The sequence below is a fragment of the Halichoerus grypus genome, chromosome 10 (assembly GCF_964656455.1).
Source record: "Halichoerus grypus chromosome 10, mHalGry1.hap1.1, whole genome shotgun sequence".
Lineage (NCBI taxonomy): Eukaryota > Metazoa > Chordata > Mammalia > Carnivora > Phocidae > Halichoerus > Halichoerus grypus.
In genome coordinates, this window is record NC_135721.1 from 30,702,525 (window position 1) to 30,722,505 (window position 19,981).

The 19,981-nt window shown below is 42.4% G+C and overlaps 1 protein-coding gene and 1 pseudogene across 4 annotated transcripts in view; both read left to right on the forward strand.

The window, feature by feature from the left end:
- Nucleotides 1–7,209, forward strand: part of GALM (galactose mutarotase) — a 103,763-nt gene extending 96,554 nt beyond the window's left edge. For 2 of the 4 annotated variants that reach the window (XM_036066161.2, XM_036066159.2), the window contains exons 5-7: nucleotides 3,493–3,634; nucleotides 5,143–5,317; nucleotides 6,061–7,209. In XM_036066161.2, the coding sequence (XP_035922054.1) occupies nucleotides 3,493–3,634; nucleotides 5,143–5,317; nucleotides 6,061–6,138 (395 nt within the window). In that variant the 3' untranslated portion in view covers nucleotides 6,139–7,209. The other 2 variants (XM_078056206.1, XM_036066160.2) reach the window with 2 other exon arrangements.
- Nucleotides 7,210–12,128: 4,919 nt separating this feature from the next.
- LOC144379340 (large ribosomal subunit protein eL22 pseudogene) lies at nucleotides 12,129–15,334 on the forward strand (annotated as a pseudogene).
- Nucleotides 15,335–19,981: the final 4,647 nt, after the last annotated feature.

The window sequence follows — 19,981 nt, forward strand, 5'->3', positions numbered from 1 at the left end:
TGAATACCATATAAGGTTAGGGAAAAAAGCATAACATAAATTGATACTCAGAATATGGGTTGGTAAGACAAAAATCTTCTTAAGCCCATGAAAACAGCTGCTGCTTTTTCCCAGACTAATTGTTTCATAAGGAAACATTTTACCTTTTTATAAATCAGTGTGGGAGGTGGTTGGTCACTCAGACTTCACAAGACAGTAGCACCCAGGTGATCATTACCATCCAGGATTTGGCCTTTGGCCTGAGGGACCCAAAAACTTCAACTCTTCATTCTCCTAGAACTGATCAGGTTTTAGAGGGCTGACTCTGAATTCAGAGGTGGATGTTTATAAAGCAAGCTCTTTATATTGTGTCTCTAGCACCATCTACTGGGAAACAAGAGTGCCTTTATTAGGATTCTTAACAGTTGAAAGCATCGGAAACCCAAGTCAGGTAGCAAAGAGAAAGGAGAAAGGGTAAGAAAGGAAAAGCTTAGCAGATTCTGAGAAACAGAGGATTAAGTATATTATATTGAAGTTACTTATATGTAGATGTAACCACTAAAACAAAATTACAAACTTTCAAACTTATAAGGCACACACACATACACACACACACAGACCATATAGTAAAAGATTTTAAAAAGCAAGCAACAACAAAAATTCATAAACACAGAAAGCACACCATAAAATGTAACGACAGAGCTAAGAATACTTAGAACATACATATGTCATAGTAATGCCATAAAATACCTCTATTAAACAAAGTCTCTCAGATTGAATCACAAAGCAAAACCCATCAGAATGCTGTGTGCAACCAAGTCTTACAGAAAGGTTAAAAATATGAGATTTCAAAGCAAACCAAGCAAATGAAAGCCAAAGTGGCAGGAGTCTCAATCTTGATATCAGTAAAGGCTGATTTCAGGACAGAAAGCATTAAATTACATAAAGGAGGGTACCTTGTAATGATAAAGGATGCAATTTACAATGAGAGTTCACCATATCTGAGAGCATAAAGAAAACTTCAGGTAGTTTCACAAAATAGGAGTAAGACAGCCAATACTGACCTAGAAATGTTTTAACTCTTAATAATTCTTGGATCAAAAGGGAATTCAAACCCCAAAACTAGTAACATCTAGAAAATAAGTAAATAATATATCATAATTACATATAATGGAAATATATACATAATACATATTGGAATATATAATAAATGGAAATATGATGTTACAATTATATATAACAGAAATTCCTATATGTGTTATAAAGCCTATTGCTCAGAAGAATATTGTAGCACTACTTATATTAATCCAAAAAATGTGAAAATAAATTAATTAGGCATCTAATGCAAGATATTTGAAAAATAACAAAATAAACCCAAGAAAACAAAAGAAAAATTAATACAAATAAAAGCAGAAATTATTATTTTGAAAAGAGGAGGAAAAATGTAGTACTAATACATAAATCCAAGAGCTGCTTCATTGGAGGGGGGAAAAAATAAAATAGATAAAGCATTAGCTAACCTATTCAATGCACAAAGTTAGAAATGAGCACAGGCCAATAACCACAGACAGATGAAATTGAAAGAATCATAAGTTACTGTCTTCCTCAACTCTACAAATAAGTGAGAGTAATATAGATGGAATGCATATGTTTCTAGAAAAATGTAAATTTGCAATTATGACACCGGAAAAGAAATTTTAAATTGACAGATTATCATAGAAAAAATAGAAATATGAGTGCATATAGAGTTGTCCAATGAAATACATAGGAATAAATTTAGCAACAACCTCCAAGACAAATTGAATCAAAAGATCAAGGTGGAAATAGGCTCTATCTTTGTGTGTGTGTGCATGGGTCTGGGTTAACATACTTCAATATCCTTGTAACATCTCTGGAAGGATGGGTCAGGAACAAGCAACAGTGGTTGCTTCTGTTGAAGGAAATTGGATCTGTGGGGAACAAAGATGAGAGAGATTGTTTTCATTTATAGTATTTTGTATCTTTTACATTTGTTACCTTTTAAATTGTTTACATGTGGACACCTGGGTGGCTCAGTCAGTTGAGTGTCTGCCTTTGGCTCAGGTCATGATCCTGGGGTCCCAGGATGGAGTCCTGCCTCGGGCTCCCCATTCAGCGGGGAGTCTGCTTCTCCCTCTGACCGTCGCCCCTCTCATGCTCTCTCTCCCACACTCTCTCTCATATAAATAAAACCTTTTTAAAATAAATAAATAAATAAATTGATTACATGTGCAAATATTACCCATTCAAAAATTCTTTTTCGTACAAGCAGAACCGGGCAAAGGAAATAGATGGTTTTAAGGGGTGTTTTCAAAAAGAATGCTACTTAATTTTTCCTAGAGCTGACTCTGGTAAGAGAAGGATTCTTCTGTGTGCTTCCCAAATTCCTTTGGTCAAATAGTGGGCATCGGACGCTAGGATGGTATTGGCCAGGCCTCTGGGTCCCCCTTGGGTGCTTTGGACCCCAGGCATCCCCGCAGCTCTGTGTGAACTCACAGACTCCAGTCCTCACATACCAGGAAGACCATGTTTCTGAACAGGAGCTCCGAGTTTAAGAAAAGGATGCCATCTTTCGCCCAAAGATAGGAGATTCGTGTTTCCTCTTAGTATTTAGGAACACACAAAAGCAGAACTCAATGTTTTGAACGGCTAAAGTTGGTTCTCCTTTTACTTGTTTAAATCTTTTAGTGGTAAGGTACAAGTTCCTGATTTTTCTCAGCCTCCTAAGATTTCAGACCCACTTTGCATGCTACCTCTCTCTCCTCTAAAAATAGCACAGAAACCAAGTTCCTACAACATCTCCATCTGACCACATGAAAGGCAAAAGTAGTTTTTTTTTCTTTTAAGATTTATTTATTTACTTACTTATTTGACAGAGAGAGACACAGTGAGAGAGGGAACACAAGCAGGCAGAGTGGGAGAGGGAGAAGCAGGCTTCCCGAGGAGCAGGGAGCCTGATGCGGGGCTCGATCCCAGGACCCTGGGATCATGACCTGAGCCGAAGGCAGACGCTTAACAACTGAGCCACCCAGACGCCCCGGCAAAAGTAGTTCTAACCCTAAAAGAGTATGTTAACTAACTAGCATTTGTGTCCACCTTTAAATATGTGACACTATTCTAGGACAAAGAAGACTTTTAAAGAAAATAAACTGGGCTTCCGGTTATGGAATGAATAAGTCGCAGGAATAAAAGGCACAGCACAAGGATTATAGTCAGTGGTACTGTAAGAGTTGCCTGGTGATACACGGGGGTCCCACTTATGGAGAGCACAGCATAATGTAGAGAGAAGCTGAATTACTACGTTGCACACCTAAAACTAATGCAATATTGTGTGTTAACTATGCTCAAATTAGAAAAAAAAATTATTTTTAAATAAAGACAGAAACTAAACTGGATCACGGTGTAAAGCTCTGAAGTAGAATCCCTCTCCTCTTTCAAGAAAGCCTGGCCAGAGTGCTCCAGCCTGCTGCCTTTTTATCTGCCTCTTCCCACCAGGAGAAGTTGCTCCAGTACAAGGAACTGCCTTTGACCTGCGGAAGCCAGTCAAGCTTGGAAAACACCTGCAGGACTTCCATATCAATGGCTTCGACCACAATTTCTGTCTGAAGGAATCTAAAGAAAAGCACTTTTGTGCACGGTAGGTCCTTTTCACTTGCTGCCTCTGTGGGGAAGAAGAGATGCCACGTCCTATATGAGGAGCTTTTTCTCTGGCCGATCAGTAGCATTTACTCTGCTGCAGGGACCGCATACACATCCCCCGACTTTTCAAAGCTCCTCTTCCAGGGAGCCGGAGCCGCTCCCCCTCCCGCATGAGGCCATTAGCCCTGGGCTCCCACCTGGCAGCCTGTTTCTCTTCGCTGCCTCTCTCCCCATCTGTGCCTGTTCTTTAAGGCCCACTGGTTTTAGAAGGCCTGATTCCTCTGGACTGAAGTCACCTCTGCTTTCCTTGAACTTCTGGAGCCCTTTGTACTTTGTTCACATGTGATTCGTGCCCTGTCTACTTCCATGGAGCGTCAGAGGCTGCCCTTCTCCCCAGAGCACCCACCACCAGCACCAGCACCAGCACCACCAGCAGCCTTGTTTCAGCGGCATTTGTGTGCACTCTCCCTCCTCCTCACTAAATTCTGACTCCTCGCACCGTCTCGTCTCCCTGAGTCCCCCCTCCCCACCCTAGTGCCTAACACCGTGCTTGGCACCAGCAAATAATGTCTCTAGAATAAATGGATTTGAAATAAAGCAGGGAAAGTGATTCAAACTCCAAGAGAAACTTCAAAAGCCTTCTCTGCCTCAGAGCCCCAGTCCCTGTGTTCTTCCAGCTGGATTCTGCCATTCTCCTCTTGCCTAGTGCTCACATTTCTCTCTCTCCTGCACCCACCTCAAGGAGACTCTCCGGCCTCTCTCCACTCTTCAAATCCTGGCCCTCCTCTTCCCGAACATCTTTCCCTGAACGTCTTCATGGACCATACACTGCTGGGATGTTTTACCTCTCAGTAAGAGGGGAAGACTGAGGCTTTTCTTTATCCATATCCCTTCAACACCAAGTATGGGAGCGGGTAGGTACTCTCAGCTCTGTAGAGAACTGTTTTTTTTGGGGGGGGGGTTGTTTTTTTTTTTAAAGGAAACAGTGAATCTAGCAAAAACTGACAGTACATCTGTTCTCAGGGGACATCTGACTAAAAAGCGCCGCCTGCTCGAGCCCCAGGGAAGGGGGATGGTTTAATTTAGAGAAGCATCTCTTCTCTTTCAAGACATAGCTGGTGGCTTTGCCAGGCCAAGCAGAGAGCTCCAACTCTTTATGAGAAAGGCTCTCAGCCCCTCCAGAACCTGAAAACTGTGTCTCTTCAACCTGGCTGCCCCCGAGAGACACACACACACACACACACGGCTGGGGTGAGCCTTCCTCAGAGAAACCAAGATCAGTGAGAAGTGGCCATTGGAGGATCCTCAGAACCACCTGCTCATGCCTCACCCAGGAGACTACGAGAATCTCCCATCATGCTCTTCTCATCTTTGTCTCCGTGTATCTGTCCCTGCTCTGTGGCTGGGCCTGCTTACTGGCTCAGAGGCTGCTTCCCAGCTTCGCCCGGTCCCTGCGGGCCTCTGCATCCCGTACCGATGTACCGACGTGGTCTGCCTTACCCCCAGGGTCCGGCACGCTGGAAGCGGGCGGCTACTGGAGGTGTACACCACCCAGCCTGGGGTCCAGTTTTACACAGGCAACTTCCTGGATGGCGCGCTGAAGGGCAAGGGGGGAGCAGTCTATCCCAAGCACTCTGGTTTCTGCCTCGAGACCCAGAATTGGCCTGATGCCGTCAATCAGGTAAAGCTCCAGCCTGGCTTCTCAGTGGTGTTGTGCCCAAGGTCACACTGTATGACAGAGGTCACGACACTCAGGTCTGTGTGAATCACAAGTCCACAGGGTTCTCTTCTCCCAGTCATGATGAGGAAACCTTTAGCCAAGTTACTAACATAGCATTTATGTCTTTTTTAATCTATTTTGTGCCTTCAAAGCCTTTATTCAGTTCAATGTTGCCCCTTATCAATACCTGCTCATCTTCCGCAACCATACTTTTTTGAGGGGTGGGGTGCAGAAGGGGAGGGAGAAGGGGAATCCTAAGTAGGCTCCAGGCCCAGCACGGAGCCCGACACAGGGCTCGATCTCACAACCCTGGGATCATGACCTGAGCCAAAATCGAGAGTCAGACGCCTAACTGACTGAGCCACCCAGGTGCCCCCTGCAACCACACTTTTAAAATGATCCCATCTTCTCTTCCTATTTGCTTACTGATGACTTCTTTTTCTAGCTACTGCCTAGAGTAGTGCTCCCCAAAGCACCAGCTCTGCAGCTTGCACCAGAATGTAAATTGATACATGGCCGCCTTCATCGGGAAAGTCCTGCTGTAACAACGTGCTCAGTGATGTGGCTCGAGTTCTCAGTGCAAACCAATAGTAAACAGTTGTTACCCTGGCAGCTGGTTCTAGAGACCAGTCCAGAGCCATCCTGCATGGGGCAGGGTGCAGCTGGGCTGGCAAGTGTAACCTGTCCTCTTTTTCCCTTCGCAGCCCCACTTCCCTCCTGTGCTGCTGAGGCCTGGGGATGAGTATGACCACACCACTTGGTTCAAGTTTTCTGTGGCTTGAGGAAGTGTGAAGACGTGACCTCTTCCAGGGCCAGGCTGGGAGCCCCTTCAGCAGCCTGTCTCCTGCCCAGAGAGGCGACAGAGGCTTTACAAGTGATCCTGTGATGAAAGCCATGTGAAGGGTAGCTTCATAGTAGTGAGTCTGAGTATCGATTTTCTTTCCCAGTGACTGGCTCCAGGTCAGCTCTAATGAGCAGCTCTCTCCTCTGTGTAGTTAAAGAGGACCCACCCACTAATGTCATCACCTAAGCCCGACCCTAGCCCAGAAGGGGTGCCCACGCCCCTTGTACTGTGTTGGCCCCGTCTCTCCACCCTACCTTTCTCTGATTCTTTCTTTCCTTTTCTTTGTCCTCCTCCTCTGCCTCCTCAAACCACCTCGCCCCTCCTGTGCAGCACTTCGGATTACAGTCGCATTAGCTCCTGCACCATGCTGGCAGATGGACCAGTCTGCCTTGAGAAGGCAGGAGATGACAGAGGGAGGGAGCCGGGGCTTCAGGAGGGTAAATGACCCTCATAAAAACACACGGCTGGGGACGATTTTAGCCAGGACTTGACATCAGGTCATGCACATTCGAGTCCCCTTCTTTGCTTCCATTTCAGTCTGCCAGGGCATTCGCGGGGTCACTGATGGGGAAAGGGGGGGTCTGACCCTCCTCTCTTTGGGTCAGCCTTTCTTCCCAGATTCACGTTTGTATGAGTCTGAGTTTGAGTTTAGCTGTCTTACAGATGTCACTTAAAGGGCCAGGTCAAAATATCCAGAAAGAATCTGTGATTTTGATTTTCTGCCTTTGGGGTTGAGAAGTCCCAGCCCAGCCAAGGCAAAGGAAGCCAGCAAGCCACCGGAGACCGGAGCTGTGTTAGTGTGGAGACAGGGCCTCACCTGAGGGCTGCACATTGCACCTGGAGCAAAATGTCGTGTTATGTAGATGAGCCCGGGGCTCCCCGCTTTCCTGAACAATTGAATTACCAGTTATGGGTTTGGGTTGGTGGTTGGTTTAGGTTTTTAAAGGAATGTACCTTTTACTTTTGTATACTAGCAGCCAGTTGAAATAAAACCAAAAGCTGTACCTTCGGAAGACTCCCCGTGTCTTCACTCATTTTTAAATCTGTCAGACACGGACTTTTGGGAAATTGACGGAGTATATGGTGTGTTCTGGATTCCACTGTGCTCTCCAGTCCAAGCACCAGCATCTTCCTAGAAGAAAGCCACCTAACTGGCCACCTGTTGAGCTTCCCATACTCCTTCTTTCTTAGCAACAACAATAAATCAAAAATAGTGATCAATTTTTAATTCATTTCATCATGGATTTTCCAGATACCTATTGTATCCACAGTTCTCTGCTGAGTCTTTTAAGGAATTCAGGAAGTAATGTCTAAGATATAGTGTATTCCCTCAGGGATCTGTCAGTCTCTTTGGGGAAGACAAGACTAACAGTGACAATAAGGTGATGTAGAATTGCACCAGGATGGACCAAACCCTGAGCACTAACTTTGCTACTGGCATTTACTACATGGGCAAACAATCTAATTTCACTTGGCCTCAATTTTTCTCACCTGTGAGGCAAAGGGATAAGACTTAAAATATCTGGAAGGTAAATCTATGTCTGCAGGGCTACAACGAAAACTGGCCACTAGTCAAATTCTTTTTCCACAGGCCCTCCCTGTGCCGTAACGAAGGACCTGAGAAGGTGGACAGCAAATGATTAAGCCAGCCAGAGCCTGAGGGCTAGGAGCTGTGGTCTGTTTCTCTTCCCGGTTGGGCTTGAGCAGGCGGTGGAGGTCTAACTACATTACTGTTTAGAGCTTCCAACACACATCCTTCTTCTAGGACCCTCTGGACAATTCTTACACTGTTACCATCTTGCCAGGATTCTCCTCCTTAATGGCTCTTCTTCATTTTATTGATTGCCAAAAGTATGATTGGAGAAATTATTTCATCTGACCCTTACAACCTGTAATGAGGTAGCAAAATCCTCATTAAAAACAAGAGGTCACTAGCTGGAGAAAGTAATAGTGCCAGGAAGTGGCAGATTTAGAACACAAACCCTTCAATAAGAAACCCAATGTTTAGGGGCGCCTGGGTGGCTCAGATGGTTAAGCGTCTGCCTTCGGCTCAGGTCATGATCTCAGGGTCCTGGGATCGAGTCCCGCATCGGGCTCCCTGCTCCTTCGGAGCCTGCTTCTCCCTCTGCCTCTCTCTCTCTGTCTCTAATGAATAAATAAATAAAATCTTTAAAAAAAAAAAAAAAAACCAATGTTTAGGACGCCTGGGTGGCTCAGTCAGTTAATCATCTGCCTTCGGCTCAGGTCATGATCCCAGGATCCTGGGATCGAGTCCCATGTCAGGCTCTCTGCTCCGCGGGAAGCCTGCTTCTCCCTCTCCCTCTGCCTGCCGCTCCCCCTGCTTGTGCTCTCTCTCTCTCTCTGCCAAATAAATAAAAATCTTTAATAAAAAATAAAATAAAAAATAAAAATTTAAGTCTGCAAAGTGAGGGGGGAGACACATTTAAAAAAATATATTTCAAATTTACAGAGAAGTTGCAACAACAGTAGAAAAATTTCCATATTCCCCTCACTCAGAGATCCCATTCAAATTTCAGCACCTGTCTCAACGTCCTTCTTGGCAAAAGGGTTCAAACCAGGAGCACAGACCATACTTGTTTCTTCAGTTTCCTTCAATCCGACACAATTCCTCAGTTCTCCCTTGACTTGACCTTTACAACTTTCATATTTTTGAGGGTTGCAGGAAAGCTATTTTATACAATGTGCTTCCATTAGGATTTGTCTGGTGTTTCTTCCTGATCAGATTGATGTCATACATCTTTCACAGGAGTATCACTGAAATAATGCTGTTCTTCATGCTGCAGCCTCTCAGGTAATGCCAAGTTCCAGGTGTGGCCTCTCACCAATGAGGTTAACTTTGTTCACCTGGGTAAGGTTGCCAGGTTTCTTCACCCTAAAGCTACCAATATATACTTTAGCCAAGGGGCCTCAGAGATGAAATATTAAGCTAATTGCAACCTATCTACTAGTTTAATTAATTGTTCAATGCAGGGTTGTAATATTCTAGGTGCCAGAAATCATTCGGGAAACCCTAGAGAAGAAAGAAAAAGAATATTTTCTTATTCACAAGGAAACATAACAACTACAAATTAGTTCCCAATTTGGTGGCTTCTAGGTTTGAGATTACATTTATTACCCAAGTATAGTTGACCCTTGAGCAATGCAGGGGTTCAGGGCATCAACCCCCATGCAGTCAAAAATCCACGTATAACTTTTGACTCACCAAAACTTAACTACTAATAGCCTATTGTTGACCGAAAGCCGTACCATAACATATAAACAGTTGATTAACACATATTTTGCATGTTACATGTATTATATATTATATTCTTACAGTAAAGTAAGCTAGAGAAAAGAAAATGTTATTAAGAGAGTTGTAAGAGAAAATACATTTAAGGTACTGAACTGTAAAAAACCCACATATATGTGCACCTGTGCAGTTCACACCCATGTTGTTCAACCGGACTTTGTTTTCCTCTGTTCTAAAGAATTGTCTTTAAAAAGAAAATAATTACAAAGAAAAAATAAAGTAACATCTTCCACTCATTAAAAAAAATAATTAAAAAAATTAAAAATAAATAAATAGGGCACCTGGGTGGCTCAGCCAGTTAGGCATCTGACTCTTGATTTCGGCTCAGGTCATGATCTCAGGGTCGTGGGATCCAGCCCCACATCAGGCTCCTAACTTAGCGCAAAGTCTGGTTATCCCTCTCCTTCTGCTTCTCCCCCAATGTGCTCTCTCTCTTTAATATATAAGTAAATAAATCAAAACAAAAACAAAACAAATAAACAAAAACAAACAAATAAATAAGAGTTACTTAGCCCCAGTAAGGATATGTACCTTTGGGGCAGTTGGAGGAAGATACTGGTAATTAATTGTTTTTATGAAAGACAATAAAAAGGCTAACTATATGTCAAACAACAAATCTGATGAGAGTAAAATCTTAGAGAAATTGATGTTTTGTGGTAGCAACCAATCTATCCCTTTTTATAAAATACACACATAAAAGAGAACTTTGATTTTCCTGAGAAAAGACCTTCTATATGAGACATGTAGAGTGTGACAACATGTGAGCTTGATTGTGGCATTTGACGACGAACTCAGTGACGGTGTCAGCAAGAAACAAAACTTTACAGTCTAATAACAGGACAATTTTAGCTCATGTGAGATGGTAAAGACAAACATGGTATTCAATATGAAAAACACCACACAACCACAGGTCTATTAAAGCCTTGTTGAAAATGCAAATACCCACTAAAATGCAACACAACCTACCCCCACCCCCACAAGAATAAGTCTCCAGGCCTCCAGGAGTCCATGCCTTCTTTACCATACACCCCCCTACCCACAACCAGACTAGTGCTATTATTCTGAGTTCTGACCCTTCACAGGTGAGCCTATCACTGACCTTAGTTCAATGATCTATGGATTCCTGTTTCAAATTCTTAGAATATAAGTTCTTATCATTAGCTGTGGGATTTTCATTTTTCTAGTTCCCAGACATTTTGCCTAACCAGGTAAGATGTGATGCTAAACAACTACACAGACATCGCTGTAAAGACCAACTAAGATGGCATACTGTGGAGTTTGAACTGTTGTGACCGCTAGGTAACCAATGACCGTCTAATCTCAAAGGACTAAAGGAAGTTAGTGTCGATGAATACAAGGATAGTTCGTGAAGAGTAGAGCGTGAAAGAATACAGAACTACCAGCAGAAGACAGAAGGGAAACACAGCACATACCTCCTGTTCCTTAGCCAGTTCCCATTATCAGTCGTAACCATTTTAAACAATTGGATCACCAGTTTGCCGTGGGCTATTTAGATAATTTTGGTAGGAGTGCAATCCTTTTCCAATTGAGGCATTTATCTTTTTCAAGTTTCAACTTCTCCTCCAATTATTCAAAACATAATTCAAGTCCCAGATGCTTTGGGTAGCACTTCCACCTATAGCCCAGGAAGGAGGTCAGCAAATCCTCTCCTCAAAAAAGCAACTATTATGCTGAAAAAAAAATTGACCAAACAATTTTGCTGCTCTGGAAACTGGCCAAAAGCATACAACAATCTGAGATGTGTTTATGTTTGGACAACTGCAGACTTTGTGCAGGGACCGTGGGAGACAGTGGCATTTTTGCCTGGAGCTGCTCCCACCCTCCTCCTCCCCCAGCTCAGTCACTGTGGAGGTTCTGCCAGAGCAAAATAGAACGTGTGGGCCAGCAGGTTGCTGTGGCTGAAGGGGTTGTTCACTCAATTTGGAGCAGCGGGGGATACCAATACCAATACCCAGCATTTTTATCAATGATCTCATTGCTATGCAAGCAGGGACAGCTGACGGCTCTACTAGCCTGACCCTGCATTCTGGTTGGAAAATGCAGATTTCGGGATGATCAGAGGCTGTGCACATGCATAGCAGAGACCAGGTGGGGTCCAAGCTGTACACTCCTGGCCAACTCTGAGGCTGCATGCACGTGCACAGGAAATTAAAAGGGGTTCAGCAAAAAGCAAAAGCCAGGACGGACTTGAAAACAGCCCAAACACTGAATTCACTCCCCATCTAAAACAGACCCATCAGCAAAGGGCAGAAATCTGACTGGTTGGGGTTTCTTGGCACCACTAAGCTATGCAGACACAGGGCAACCCCCTAGAAAGCTAAACTTACAAAATAAACACAAGAATGTTTTTTTATTTTTTAAAGATTGTATTTATTTATTTGACAGAGAGAGACGCAGCGAGAGAGGGAACACAAGCAGGGGGAGTGAGAGAGGGAGAAGCAGGCTTCCCGCCGAGCAGGGAGCCCGATGTGGGGCTCGATCCCAGGACCCTGGGATCATGACCTGAGCCGAAGGCAGATGCTTAACGACTGAGCCACCCAGGCGCCCCAAGAATGTTTTTAAAAATAACCGAAAAGTTGAATAGAGATAGATTATAAAAAAGAACCAAGTGAAAATTGTAGGGTTGAAATGTACAGTAACACATGAAATAACACTAGAGAAGCTAAGATTTGAGATGACAGGAGAAAAAAAATAAGTGAACCTGAAGATAATAGAAATCATCAATCTGAAAAATAGAGAAAACAGAACAGGGACACCTGGGTGGCTCAGTTGGTTAAACATCTGCCTTCGGCTCAGGTCATGATCTCAGGGTCCCCGGATCAAGTCCCACGTGTCCGCTTCTCCCTCTCCCTCTGCCTGCCACTCCCCCCTGCTTGTGTGTGCTCTCTCAAGTAAGTAAATAAGATCTCAAGAAAGAGGAAAACAGAACAGAACCTCGGAGACCTGTAAGACATCAAGCACATCAACACATGTGTGAGGGTCCAAAAAGGAAAGGACGCGCTCTGTCTCCACAGTGCCATGGCACCTGTGAAAAAGCTTATGGCGAAGTGGGAGCAAGAAAAAGGAACCCTTGACCGCACCCCCTCTGTAGAGGATGGAATCATGGACGCTGCCAATTTTGAGCAGTTTCTGCAAGAGGAAAGTGAATGGAGAAACTGGGAGTCTCAGTGGAGAGGTTGTAACCATCTAAAGGAGCAAGAGCAAGATTACTGTGACCTCTGAGGTGCCTTTTTCCAAAAGGTATTTGAAATATCTCACCAAAAAATATTTGAAGAATAATAATCTATGTGATTGGTTACACACAGTTGCTAACAGCAAAGAGAGTTACAAAATGCATTACTTCCAGATTAACCAGGATGAGGAAGAGGAGGATTAAAACTCATTTATCTGGAATATTTTATATGAGTTCTTGAATAAAACTTGAGAACCAAAAAACAAAACAAAACAAACAAAAAACAAAACAAAAGAAGAGGAAGCGGTCAGAAAAATATTTCAAAAAATAATGGCAAAAACTCTCAAATTTGAAAAAAACCATTAATCGATACAACCAAGAAGCTCAAATAACTCCAAGAGAATACAAAAAGATCCCCACCTAGATATGTAATATTTAAACTACTGAATGCCAAAAAACAAAGACAATTTGAAAGCAAGAGAAAAAGGACTCATTACTACAGGGGACCACCAATACAATTAACATGTGACTTCTCATCTGAAACAGTGGAGTCCAGGAAGCAGCAGAATGACATAGTCAAAGTGCTTAAAAACCAAGGATTCCATATCACCCAAAATTACCATTCAAAAGCAAAGATGAAATGAAAACATTCCCAGATAAAGAATTAGAGAATTCATTGCTAGCAGACCTGCCTTGCCAGAAATACTAGAGGAAGTCCTTCATGCTAAAAGGAAATTAAGATGGCAACATGAATCCTTGGAAAGAAAGAATATCAGATATAGTAAATTTATGGGTAACAAAAAGGGCCTGTGTATTTTCTCATCTCTTTTTTAAAAGACATAAGACTGCATATAAAGCAAAAATTATGACACTGTATCACTGAGTTATAATGCCTACAGCACATGGGAAGGAAATCCAGGAAAAGGAAATACATTGGAGCAAAATTTCTGTATTTTACCAGAATATTAATGTGAAGTACATTGTGATAAATGAAGATATAACAACTAAGGAAATAACTCACAAATACAGTAAAAAATAAAATCAAGAGGAATTAAAATGATACACCAAAAAAACAATACAAAAGAAGGCAGGTACAAGAGGAAGAGGGGAAAGAAGACAGGAAACATATAGAAAACAACAAAAATGGGAAATACAGGGCGCCTGGGTGGCTTAGATGGTTAAGCATCTGCCTTCGGCTCAGGTCATGATCTCAGGGTCCTGGGATCGAGTCTGCATCAGGCTCCCTGCTCCTTGGGAGCCTGCTTCTCCCTCTGCCTCTCTCTCTCTCTCTCTGTCTCTCATGAATAAATAAATAAAATCTTTAAAAAAAAAAAAGAAAAAAAAAGGGAAATACAAAAAAAAATGGGAATTGTAAATCCAACCATATCAATGATTGTATTAACTGTAGATGGCTTAAATACCCCAAAAGGCAGTTTTGTCAGACTGAAATTAAAAAGCAAGATATAGCAACTAACTATATGCACCAATAGGCTGAAACTAAGTGGATGGAAAAAATGTGCCATACAAAACAGTCATCAATAGAGAGCGGGAGGGGCACCTGGGTGGCTCAGTTGGTTGGACATCTGCCTTCAGCTCAGGTCATGGTCTTGGTGTCCTGGGTTTGAGCCCTGCATCAGGCTCCCCACTTGGCAGGGAGTCTGCTTCTCCCTCTCCCTCTGCCTGCCATTCCCCCCTGCTTGTGCTCTCTTTCTGTGTCAAATATATAAATAAAATCTTAAAAAAAAAAATAGAGCTGGAGTGGCTATATTACTATCAGACAAAATAGACTTTAAAACAAGAAATATTCAGAGAGACAAAAATACTTTATAATAAAAGCATCATCATATCAGAAAGATACAATTATAAATGTATGTATGCAGCTAGAAGAGCCGTAGATGCTTTGAAGCAATAATTGTGACCAGAGGCTACTCTTGGAGTCACCTCAGTGTTGGGTAAAACCAATAGTTCTAGTAAATACTGCTTCAAATTTCCTGAACAGCATGTTAACTTTTAGATGAATATTTCTCTGAGCACAGTGACCTCTGCTGGTATTTATATAAGTTAAAATGCAGTTTCTACCATTTTCATAGAAAGGTTCTACCAGGGGCGCCTGGGTGGCTCGGATGGTTAAGCCTCTGCCTTCGGTTCAGGTCATGATCTCCAGGTCCTGGGATCGTGCCCCACACCGAGCCCCACACCGAGCCCCACATCAGGCTCCCAGCTCAGCAGGGAGTCTGCTTCTCCCTCTCCCTCTGCCTCTCCCCCGCTCATGCTCTCTGTCTCAAATGAATAAATTCTGTCTCAAATGAATAAATTCTTAAAAAAAAAAAAAGAAAGGAAGAAAGAAAGAAAGGTTCCATTCCAGCATAAGGTCATTTGCTCAAAGAAAGGATCAGAGAAACATAAAGAATACATATTAGAACCTTCCTTTGAATCACATGAGTATTGCAAACTGTATTATAATAGTAATAAGCCAGGCCAATCCGTCCAGTAACTAGTGAACTAGGTGGGCCATTACTACCCCCAATTGCAATATTCTGGTTATGTATTAGAATCACCAGGAAGATTTTTAGAATATTAATGCTCAGGCATCACCCTCAGCAATTTTGACTTCATTGGAATGTTTCTAAGGCTTCTGGGTGATCCTAATATGTAACTAGGGAAAACCACCGCCCTAGAGTAAAAGTTTTCACTAATATTCTAAGTGCATAAATGTTTAGCTAGAATTTGCCCCGTAGCTTCATGAAGCACTTCCTCAAGAATGAGTCACAGAGAAACAACCTTCCCGGACCAACAGTGTGTCTCGGTAAGATCTTCAGAAAGAATTATACGGAAGATTGTGAACAGTTGAAGATAAATGTCTAAACCAGGGGCGGCAAACATTTTCTGTAAATGGTTTTGTGATTTACAATCTGTCACAATTACTCAACTCTGCCACTGTAACACAAAAAGTCAAGAGATGATAGGTAAACAAATGAGCCTTGGCTGCGTTCCAGTAAAACTTTATGGATGCTGCAATTTGAATTTCATATAATTTTCATGTCATTAAGTATTATTACACTTTTAATTTTTCCAACCACATAAAAATGTAGAAACCATCTTAGCTCATTAGCTGTATGAAAACAGCAGTGGGCCAGATTTGGCCTGTGGGCCATCATTTCCTAAATCCTGGTCTAAACAGCCTGCACTCTGAAAGAATATAAACATTAAAGCATAGTATAACCATACTTAGTTAAAGAAGGCAGTATGTTCTTATTATAGGAGCCCAGGAACTCTGGTGATGGTTGTTTTGACAATGACTGAGATAAACTAGCCCATCTAACTTTACCTCTGCCATATATATTTTCTTTACAGCCAGATTTTTTATTCTTGGCATTGAACAGATTCATTTTCTAGAATCCAGATTTCTTCAAGATATGCTACAACCCAAAATAAAAACTAACAGGTCTTCCTATAGGATCACATTCAGCCTCCTGCAAGCTTTGGTTACCAAGAACCACCCAGGGAATCTGCAGAGAACTGGATAGGATTACAGGATATAACCTTAGGCAGCTGATAGTCATATGAAATGGCTGCTGTTGGTCCAATGACGTTATGTTTCTCACATGGGATAGGCGGACTCATCTGGGCTCACCAGCTCTTGGAGTGGTAGGTAAGTCTCCACCCTTCTCAGAGAACTGTCTGCACAGAAATTTTCCACACCCTTTCTGAGGAGAACTCTTGGAGTTTAAGCCAAATGAGAAAAAACCCTTGCACTAGAGCTGCAGAGTGGAGCTGGACATTAACAGCGGCCTGTGGATCCAGATCCTCTGCAGGCAGAGTCAGACAGGGTCAGAGTCAGTCTTAGAGGCAGCTGGAAGGAAATGGGAACTTTTCATTGAAACGGGGATTATAAAGGTCTCAGACAAGAGAGGAGGTTCCAGTTTTATATGCTTGGTTTAATAGGTTAGAATTCATTCATTCATCCACTAACTAACTTTTCCTTCATCAAGTACCAGGCAATGAGGAAATGGAGTAAGGCCTGGTACATGCTGTCCCAATTAGACTTTTGGCAGCATACCTGCACAGAAGTAAATAGGCAATTACAGTGTGAATAGGAATCCGACTATAGAAGTTCACGGTGTTGAGAGCAAGGGAACGTCAACCAGACTTTTGAATATGTGGAAACTTTCCAGAATAGGGGGAAAATATGCATTCTGCCACAATTAAAAAAAAAAAACTATGCTGAGACACCATTTTCCAACACAAGATTGGTAAAATTAACAAGTGATAGCCCACCATGTTACACAAAGTATACCACGCAGACAACAGGAGAGAAACAGACATATACCTAGTCACCAGGGCAAACTAACAATATCTAGCAAAAATATGAACGCACGGGCGCCTGGGTGGCTCAGATGGTTAAGCGTCTGCCTTCGGCTCAGATCATGATCCCAGGGTCCTGGGATCGAGTCCCACATCGGGCTCCCTGCTCAGCGGGGAGCCTGCTTCTCCCTCTGCCTGTCTCTTACGAATAAATAAAATCTTTAAAAAATATATATATATAAATGCACATATCCTTTGACCAGCAATTCAACTTCTAGGGATTATCCAAGATATGCAGGCTCACATGTAATGTATTGTGCAAGGTGATTGATTCACTACAGCATTGTTACAGTTAATTAGAAACAACCCTATCAGGGGATAAGAAACTGATTCAGTTCCTGTTAACTCCGCTCAAAAACGCTCAGTGGAAAAAAAGCAAGCACTCTCCTAAGTATACAAGGTCCTGTATGATCTATATCCTACAGCCCTCTCCCTTCCTATGCCATCTTTTCCCGTTTCTCGCTTCTGTTCACTTCATAGTGGCCTCCTTACCCAACTGAAAACTCTTCAGGGCCTTCACAGTTACTGTGCGCTCTGCCCAGAGTTGATGTACCTTACTCCCTCACTTGCACAAATTCACCATCAGAGGCCTTCCTTAGATACCCTTTACTCAACACCAACCAACCCCCTCTCTCCCCCCCAGCTTCATGGTTGTGCATATATGTTATTACCCACCTGTTTGTTCATTTGTCTCTCCAGAACTTAAGCTCCATGAAGACAGACTTTGTTCACCTGTTTTCCAAGGCTAGCAATACCTGGCACATTGAAGGGGCACAAAAGTTAACTGCATAAATTATGCAATATCCAGGAACTAAATAGTATGCAACATAAAAAAATGAGGAAGTGCCATTTTTACCTACATAAAAGAACTCCAAAATGTTAAGTGAGAAAAACAAGGTCTATCTCTTTTGTGTTAAAAGGAAAAAGAAGAAAATATCTATGTATATTTCCTCAGGCTATATAATTGGTAACAGGGGTTACCTTTGGGGAGAGAACTGTGCTGCTGTGTTAAGGGTAGGGAGCCTTCTTACTGTATACACCTTGAATATATATTACCAAGTCAAAAAATGAAATAAAATGGAAAATAAGTTGGGCCAATGGCCTATGGGAAAGGGAAAAAGCACTAGATCTGAGAACTGGCCTTGAGGGCGTAACAGTTAATTGGCTACTGCATTCCACATGCTTGTTATCCTTCTATCCAGCATCTTTTCTTCATTAAGTCTGGAAAGAAAATAGCCGAATTATTAGCAATGGCATAATCTACAATGGGTAGAATCATAGATTGTATTTTCTGATTTTCCCATATGGTTTTGTTTTAAAGGAGCCATAGGTGCTTTATTGATTAGAAAAGTAAGGGCTTTGGGTGCCTGGGTGGGCTCAGTCGGTTGAGTGTCTGCCTTCGGCTCAGGTCATGATCCCAGGGTCCTGGGATCAAGCCCCGCATCGGGCTCCCTGCTCAGCGGAGAGCCTGTTTCTCCCTCTCCCTCTGCTGCTCTGCCTGCTTGTGCTGTCAAAATAAATAAAATCCTTAAAAAAAAAAAAAGGGCTTTGGAATGGTATGTAGGATTCAAACGTTTCCTACCTCCTAACAGGATAATAGTACAGTATTAATCTTTCTGAACCCATTTCCTCTTCTGCGAGATGGGGTTAACAGCACTATTTTGTTGTGGGCATTGACAAAATGTCCTTTGGTATTTTTACTAGAATGGTAACAGGAAACCCCTAAGGTGTGGAAAAAGTAACCTATCTGGCTTTAAAGCTGCCTACTGGTGTTTCCCTGCCACCGTCCCTTAAGATAATTCTGGATAGAACAGCTTTAATACCACCATACCTTAAACCTAGGCACCTTCACCCCATTTCTTTGGCTTGTCACCAGTTTTCACCACCCTCCAAATACTCCAAGACCAGCCAGGCCCCTAGTATGTTACTTCGACTTTTACTCCATCATGTCTTTCCAGCTATGCAATTATTTACATCGAGGTTGTACAGCCCTCCCTTCCAAAGGCCTCCAAATAACGGTTGCTCAAGAAGAGCCAGATCTAATGAATTCTTTTGCTATTACTCTTCACTCTGATTACTCCTTGCCAAGCTGTTAAGAGCTTCCACTTCCTTTTAATATTATCTTGGAAATCACCATACTCTTTAGACTTCAAGATAGGCTACACAAAGGAGAAATCACAATCCCATACCACCATTCATTTAACCAATTCTCAGTTTGATGGTGTTTCCAAACTCCCTCAGATTTCCTTCATCCTCAGGAGGGAACATGGCAAGGTGGTAGGACCTCTTTCACTCAATACTTAGCCTAGCTCCAAGTCCAAAGGAAAACTATCACTGTGAAGTCAGGGGTATGCATTACCTAGCTTTCAACACCTCTCGGTAGGTGAGAGGACCAAAGTAAGATTTTATGTCCAAAGTACTGTGTCTGATGTGTTTAATTAGCTACCAGGTAGTGCCAGGTTTAAAATTTAGAAGGAATGAGCCTAGACTAGCACTTATCAAGTCAGTCACATAAATTTAGCATTCCTAACATCTTAAACTGTAAACAAAAGTACACTGCATCAAAGTGTTATCATTTTAAGATGTATACTAATCACAGAAGTAGTTGCTGTCAAGCATGTGAAAGGTACTAACCTAGATACCCAGCATTCCCTTTCTCATTAAGGGCAAAACTTTCTGTGCTGGTTTCTTAAACCCATTTTTGCCCCTACCCTCCTCTATATCCTTCTCATCCTTTTGTACTAATCTCTAGGATGCTGCTAGCAATCCATCCCCAAGCTACACGTAATTCCTACTCTTGGCTCAGAACTCCCACTTCCAAAAATTGATATCAGGATTGTTTGTTCTCTGCAGATTTATTAAGTGAACTTATCTTTATATAATACAGAACAATTAAAGCTGACCAAGTGGAAC